This window comes from Sphaeramia orbicularis, chromosome 12 (assembly GCF_902148855.1).
Source record: "Sphaeramia orbicularis chromosome 12, fSphaOr1.1, whole genome shotgun sequence".
Classification (NCBI taxonomy): domain Eukaryota; kingdom Metazoa; phylum Chordata; class Actinopteri; order Kurtiformes; family Apogonidae; genus Sphaeramia; species Sphaeramia orbicularis.
Genome location: NC_043968.1, coordinates 2,116,923 through 2,125,081, shown reverse-complemented (window position 1 = coordinate 2,125,081; position 8,159 = coordinate 2,116,923). Strand labels below are relative to the sequence as shown.

Sequence of the window (8,159 nt, the reverse complement as noted above, 5' to 3'; positions counted from 1 at the left end):
TTCTTCTTCTTTTACTTGTACTTGTTTTCTTCTTGTTTTTCTTCTTTTTCTGCTCCTTTTTCTTGATTTTTTTTTTCTCCTTGTTCTTCTCGTTGTCCTTGTTCTTCTTGTTCTCTCCTTGGTTTCTTCTCCTTGTTTTTGTTGTTCTTCTTCTTTGTTCTTTTTCTTCTTATTTCCTTCATCTTCTTCATCTTCTTTTCTTTTCCTTCTGCTTCTTTCTTCTTCTTGTTCTTTTCCTTCTTGTTTTTCTTCATCTTCTTCTCTCCTTTTCTTCTTCTTGATTTTCCTTCGTTCTTCTTTTTCTTGTTCTTTTTTTTCTCCTTGTTTTCCTGTTGTCCTTGTTCTTCTACTTGTTTTGTCTCCTCCTTGTGTTTCTTTTTCCTCTCCGCTTATTGTTGTTGTTCTTCTTTGGTTCTTTTTCTTTTTGTTTTTCTTCATCTTTCTTGTTCTTTTGCTTCCCTCTTCTTTTTCTTCTCCTTCTGCTTCCTGTTCTTCTTCTTTTTTGTTCTTTTGTTCTTCTTTTTCTTCATCATCATCTTCTCATCCTCCTCCTTTTTCTTGTTCTTTTTTTCTCCTCCTTCTTGTTCTCCTCATTCTCATTGTTCTTCTTCCTCTTGTTGTTCTTCTTCTTTTTTTCTTTTTTTTCATGTTCTTTTTTGTCTTGTTCTTTGTTCTTTTTCTTCTTGTTTTTCTTCATCTTCTTGTTTCTTTTTCTTCCTCTTTTCTTCTCTTCTGCTTCTTGTTCTTCTTTTTGTTCTTTTTCTTCCTGTTTTTCTTCATTTTCTTCTTCAATCGCCTTTTTGTTTTTCTTTCTTTTTCTTCTCCTTTTTCTTGTTTTTTTTCTCCTTGTTCTTCTTGTTCTTCTTTGTTCTTTTTGTTTTTGTTTTTCTTGTTCTTGTTCTTTTTCCTGTTCTTTTTTGTTCTTTTCCTTTTTGCTTTTCTTCATCTTCTCCTCCTTCTTCTTTTTCTTCTTCTTTTTCTTCTCCTTCTTACTGCTACTTTTTCTGTAACATCTTTTAATCCACAGGAAAACAAATGAACCAAATTCACTGTTTTATACAAACATCAGCTGCTTCTGTGTTCTACATCTACTGTCTTGGCTTCTAATGTCAATGTTTTCACTCAGTAACATTAACCATCTATGGGTAATAAATGACATTGTTGTACATGAATCATTACATTTTCTCATAATTATTCACTACTGTGCATTAATAAGTGTCAAACTAAGCCACAGTTGACTCAAGGTCTTTGCACATTAGTCTGTATTTTTGTCTGAAATAGCCACATTATAAGGAACAATAATAGCTTTAATTCATGAAGCACTTTTTAAAACCCTCAGTTCATAAGTGCATAAACAGACCAGCGCTTAAGTTTACCATCTCTGCTCCTGCATCTAACATTAGAAGTTATATGGAAACTGTTAACATGTGTAGTTTTGTGTTTTGATGCATGAGAATTCATCATATTATGAAATATTTAAAGTGTGAAGAGAAGATTCAAGATTCAAAGCATTACAGGTTTGCCTTTACAATGAAAATCTTTCTTTGCTATTCACACTGCCACAAGAATTTAAGATAAGTATAAAACTTTTAGTATAAAAATTGAAATAGAGTAATTTAACTGGGAAATGACAAGAATCACAACAATGTGGCATTTCAAAAATGGCATGCGAGAGAAAAAGAGCATAAAAAATATAAAAATATAAACTACTATAACTGAGAGAAAAATATGTATTCACATAAATGTGCAACATCTGAGTAATTGTATAAAATGTCAGAGGGAAACGGTACAGAGCATCTGCAAAACTGAGATAAGTGAGATGTTAACCCTTAGGGCTCTGAGCCTATTTTGTCAGTTTTTCAGTACTTTTGATTTTGCCTTTATATACTATATACAGAAATGTTACTATACCCATGTTTGGTATCTTTTTTTTCAGCACAACTTCATCTATATCATCTGCCTATTATTTTTTCACTTTAACTTACTATAATCAATACAAAAGGACAAAAACATACAAAAAAGGTAAAATCCAATTTGAAAAATGTACATAATTTATTGCATAAATAACACAAAGATGCTTAACGAACCTTTTCAAAGACTTTAAAAGTGAATATTGGTTCCAAATATTAGGTATATAAAATTAAAATTGTCATAAATAAATCAAATATTTGACATCAAAGCATATCTTTACTCAGGCATTTTCTCCGGTTTTCTCACCCCACCTCACCCCCGGTCCTCCCGGTTTCCGCATCTGGTTCAGGTGGGGGTCATCCTCCCTGTTACCTGTAATGCTAATGCAGTCTGTGGATTAGAATCTGCAGATTCGGCCAGTTTTTTCCGTTTAAAAAAGGACAAAAAAGGACGAGGGCATGGTCAGAAATCTAACCCCCCCCACCTCACTTTCATACTTTACTCACATTGTTTGCTCCGGTTTCAAACCGTCATATCTCTGGTTGCTCTAACAACATCAAAGAAAAAGTAGGAGAGTGTTCAAGTCCGCACTTTCAAATGCAGTTGTCTGCAGTTGTCTAGGTGACCGACTTCCGACGTGTTGAAAATGTCATGTGATTGAGTCATGGGGTCGTGACCATGGAGCCCTAAGGGTTAATGTGCAATATTGTCACAGATAAACAATAACGATATATGTATATACAACGTGAAAATAGTGCTAAATTTATATATGACATGCTCTTTTTTGCGATGTGTAACAGATTGAATTACATTTCTTAGTTTCCTGCTTCTTCACATTCATAATAACAGATTCGCACTGATTCGTGTGACCTTTTACCATGAAAATCCTTATATTTCTTAGTTTGTGTCTATCTTTGTGTTAACCGTATAACTAGATCCAAGGAAAACACTCCAACATAAACTTTACATGAACTTACAAACATGTGCAAATATTACACATCGTACCTTTAAGGACTAATAATAGAGAATGACTGGAGTTTGATACTCGTGTTATAAGGCCCATGCTGTAAGTTATTCATGTACAACAGCTCATTTATTATCAATAAGCAACGATTAGGAGGACAAAACTGTACTAGTCGTTGAATGCACTCATGCAGAATAATGCCACTAAATACTCACAAGTAGGCAATGAGTTAATAGTTTGAACATGTTCCTAGATATAATGTGTTTCCCAGATGCTTTATGATTGTGTTTTATTTGCAGAGAAGCTGTGGACGGCTCCTGAGCTGCTCATATACGACCGCCACCCTCCTCAGGGGACTCAGAAGGGTGATGTGTACAGTTTTGGCATCATCCTGCAGGAAATAGCCCTGAGGAATGGACCGTTCTACGTCGAAGGAATGGACCTCAGCCCCAAAGGTAAACATGTAAAACTGTCTTTTACAGGCTTCAGGGAGGTCAGCTGTCCACTGTGGCGTTGGCGTGGGGTGGTGGGGGTGGATGGGGGTTTGGGGGGGGGGGGCTTTAAACCAGCAGGAACACAGCAAACATGTAAAAAACAAAAAACAGCACAAAATACTATTAAATCAAACACACAAACCTGTTTTGGTAAGTGAACAAACACAGGGTCTGGGTGGAATTTTAACCCTTTCAGAATAGAATACAGTACAATACAAGAGAATGCAATAGATGTTTATTGTCATTGTTACAGGAAAAATAAAAGTTGTTTAGCAGCAAACACTTAAAGTGCAAAAGGGACTGTACAAAAATATCACAAAATACTGAAATATATTGGCAATATACTGTACAAAAAACTACAAAGATAACGTGATCTGCACTCTAAGAAATTATTCATGGGGTTAGTAAGTTATGCTTAAAATCAAGAGCTTTTTCTGCTTAAAAAAATAAGTTTGGTAACGCTTCACTTGAAGGTCTAGTTTATAATGCATTAAGCGCACATTCATAAGACATTATAATGCATTTATAATGCATTATAAAACCATTACACCAGTTTATGATCATGTACAACAACTTACACCAAGGTTAATAAGTATTATAAGTGTAGGCATAATGTATTATAAATTCAGCTTTCATAATGTTTTATACATCCATACCAAAGCAGTGTGAAGGAATTTATTTTTTAGGTGGGGAACTTTTGTTAAGTTTTGTCACTGGTCCCTATACCCATATATTTTAGGGATTTCGTATTTATTAAAAAAAAAAAAAAAGTATGTGTTTGAATTAACAAAGATTTAGAGCTGCCACATTATTTTTTATTTATGTATAAAGCCACATGTAACACTTCTATTTACTGTCTCTGTTCTTTTAATGTTTTGTTTTTGCAAAATAAAGAGTTATTCAGAACAGTTTGATGTATAATTTTGGACTTACACTTTACTTAGAGCCTGTAGATACTGCTCATATGTCATCATACTTATGTTATAATATCATACAATTGCTAATAACCTTAGACAGTGTTGTCACTTTACTAAAAGCTCTTAAAGTCATCCTGTAACTTATTACTGATGTTTCTAAGGCATTATTCAGTTTCAGAAACTACATGTCAGAGCAGTTCTCTGTGTCTTTATAACTGGCTACAGTTCTGATGGTTAGAATGTGTTCTGTAACCCAGGACTGGAGGTTCTTCCTATAAACACTTGTCACTTTGGTATGGATGTATAAAACATTATGAAAGCTGAATTTATAATACATTATGCCTACACTTATAATACTTTATTAACCTTGGTATAAGTTGTTGTAAATGATTATAAACTGTTGTAATGACTTTATAGTGCATTATAAATGCATTATAATGTCTTATGAATGTGCTCTTAATGCATTATAAACTAGACCTTCAAGTAAAGTGTTACCATAAGGTTGTTACATGTACGCATTGTAATCAGTTGATAAGTTATTTTATGAAGTTGGTCTAAATGAAAAATAAGGGAAACAGTCTTAACTTAGTATGTTAAGTTAGAACAGCTTAAAAATCTTGTAAACGTCCTTTAAAAGCTGAGTTCAAAGCTGACGTACCTGGGCATGTTTTGCTGTCAGACCACAAGAAATGGAGGGAAGTACAGAAAGAAAAGGAGAAACATGATTTTGTACAGAACTTTACTAAGCTTTAAGGCTTGATAGAATTTAGCTTTGTTTCTGCAACAGTGGTTTTAATTATTCAAGGACTGAATAATACACATTTTGCTCCTTTCTAATTTAAAATTGTAGTATATATTGTGGCGTGTTTGCCGCATTGCATTGTGGGTATTGGTTATATTGTTGAAAATGTGTTCTTTTATGTGCAGGGGTTCAGGAGGGTTGTGGTGTTGGTGTTAATTTTGAGTTAATGTGTGCATGCCAATGTTTGTTGGCCTTGTTGTGTTTGTTTTTGTATTTTTATAGAACTGCACCATGAGTCAGAGCCATAGGCCAAACCAGGCCTTTCCTGATTATCGACAACTGTAGTTATATTGTGTAATGTAACATCTTACTGCTTGACTAATAGAATTTACTGTTGTTGATAGCAGGAAGACAACAGTATTGAGTACAAATAAAATACTAACATGCAGACAGATCTAGTACTTAAGATGCGTAGAGAAATAAGTAACATGATCATTTAACTGGAATCTCTATGTGGAATTTGTTCTGATGTACAGAAATAAGTTAGGCCAACTCAAAAAATTATGGTAACACTTGTATGGACATTTTTGAGTAGAATAAAAGTAAAACAATAAGTCAGTATAACTAAATGGAGTAGTTCTTACACAATTAAAATTAAGTTGGTTCAACTTAATTAAGCTTGTAGAGTAAAAGGTAAATCATGTTGTTTGTACTAAAGTAATAGAGTTTACCGAACTAGAGAAGTCTTGTGGCATTTAAACAATTTGCCAAGTTGAAATAACTTGAAAAGGTTAATGGAAATTGTTGCCTCAATTTATTACGTTGAGCCAACTTATCATTTTTCAGAGTGTGCCTTGGCAGAGGTCTGGGCTCTCTGAGTGCTTTTCTAGTTTCGTACTAAAACAAAGTGAAAAATGTGGATTATCAGTTCTGGAGTTTCAGTGTCATTTTTCCATTTTGTAAACTGATGCTGCGGGGCCGGATTAGAGCCTTTGACGGGCTGCTTTTGTATGTTTGACATCTGTGCCGAAGACTTTAGGACAGAAAAGGAGGAAGTGGACGTAATAGACCCGTGTGTCTTTACTGTTTTTTTGGCGTTTGTCAGTGGACATGTGTGGGTGGGTGGGTGTTTGTCAGCCCTGCGTCCGTTTACACAAACACATCACACACATGTGGAGCAGATGTCAAAGGCAGGTGGAGTCACTGAAACCAGGACAGGCATGAAATACACCACCGCTGATGAGGATTACAGCGTTAAATTCAAATTAAAATAACTAAGGGTGAAATGAACAGAGCACAGACCGCTCATCTGTTATAAGGAATCAAACGCCTCTTTATGTCATTTGGTTGATTATTGAACCAAATGCAGCAAAATACATTAGATCTAGATCTGAGTGGAGTGGATGGAATTATCTGACTGGTCAAACACACACAGTGTTCATTAAAAGAACAATTTCCAGTGGAATTGGAATCAATAACTATTTATGTTGTTATTATTCACTATTATTTAACCAGGAAAAAAATGACTCATTGAGATTAACTCAGTGCTAAAGTCAAACTACAGGGTGTATCAAAAAACCTACACATTTTGAAAAATTACCTCCAGTTCCGCATTTGATAATTTTTGGAATTTTCCTTTATGGACGTCGGTAGGTCGGGGATTGGTGGATATTTGTCCAAATTTACAGACCCAAGTTTTCATGCATGGGTGAGCAGGGGATAATTGCGACATAGCGGTGGGATTTACATCCAGCCAAAGGTCATGGGAGGGGCCAATGGGCATCCATCTGGTTTTCCACAAAACAAGATTATTATCGTTGACAAAAACTAACGAAATGACGAAAACTAGAACTGTAAAAACATTTTCGTTAACTGAAATAATAAAAACTATAATTAAAGGAAAAAAAATGATAACTCACTGAAACCGTATTGTGTGCTTACAAAACTAACTAAAACAGATAAAAATTATGGATGAAATTCCCTTCGTTTTTGTCTTTGTCAATGACAATCAATTGATGCGAAAATGTCACTGAGGACAGGCCAGGTTAACCCTAACCCTAACTGGGCCTGTCCTCAGTGACATTTTCAGGCCCAAACAAGTTGAATTACCTTTAAAAGGCAGGAACAGCTGCCATGGGTAAAGAAATGAAACTGACATGGTGTCAAAAAGTGTTAATGCTGTAACCTGGAAATTTTGTGGAAAACCAGATGGATGCCCATTGGCCCCTCCCATGACCTTTGACTGGATTTAAATCCCACCGCTACTTCACTCAAACCAGTTTTAACTTTGATTGCACAATTATCCCCTGCTCACTCATGCATGAAAACCTGGGTCTGTAAATTTGGACAAATATCCACCAATCCCCGACCTACCGACATCCATAGAAGAGAATTCCAAAAATTATCAAATGTGGAACTGGGGGTAATTTTAAAAATGTATAGTTTTTTTATACACCCTGTTGACACATGTATAGAATACCACTAATAATTTTAAAGGTATAATCAGGTCTAATTATATTCAGATTCATCCTTTTCCTGTTGATTTCAAATGACTTTGACTGTATTTACAGACACCTGCTCCTTCTGTTCCTTCTCCTTCTGTAGTTTGTTCCAGGCAGTGGAAGCAGAACAGTTCACAGGTTTAGTTCACACTTCTGTTCTGACTTTTAGAACATGTAGATCAGTGGTTTCTGACCTTTTTTCTACTCGTGACTCCATTTTAACATCACAAATATCTGGCGACCCCAGACATTCAAAACAGAGACTTTTTTCTTTTTTGCTAAAATTCATTTGTCATGTAATCATGTAACAGCTTGCTATACTATACTCAGAGGCAATGAAAATGCAGCACCAGTTCGGATTCAAATATTTTTGTGACTCAAATTTATTTTCTTATTTTGACAATTCAAATATGTTGGATGTGTTGACTTTGATGAATTAAATGTGATTTGGACAATAATAAACAGATGCATTAAACATAACGAGCACAAGCTGAAAATGAAAAATCACAAGGCAAGGCAAGTTTATTTGTATAGCACATTTCAGCAACAAGGCAATTTGACGTGCTTCACACAGGACATTGAAATAAAAAGAAACACATTTAAAACATTATAAAAGAAACATGTAAAAGG

General features: G+C 34.8%; 1 protein-coding gene across 1 annotated transcript in view; it reads left to right on the top strand.

The window, feature by feature from the left end:
• Window positions 1-1,770: 1,770 nt before the first annotated feature.
• The window catches only part of LOC115430035 (atrial natriuretic peptide receptor 2), a 46,527-nt gene continuing 40,138 nt past the window's right edge, over window positions 1,771-8,159 (top strand). Inside the window, exons 1-2 of the mRNA XM_030149906.1 lie at window positions 1,771-1,786; window positions 3,175-3,330. Of these exons, the coding sequence (XP_030005766.1) occupies window positions 1,771-1,786; window positions 3,175-3,330 (172 nt within the window). The remainder of the gene's footprint in view (window positions 1,787-3,174; window positions 3,331-8,159) is intronic.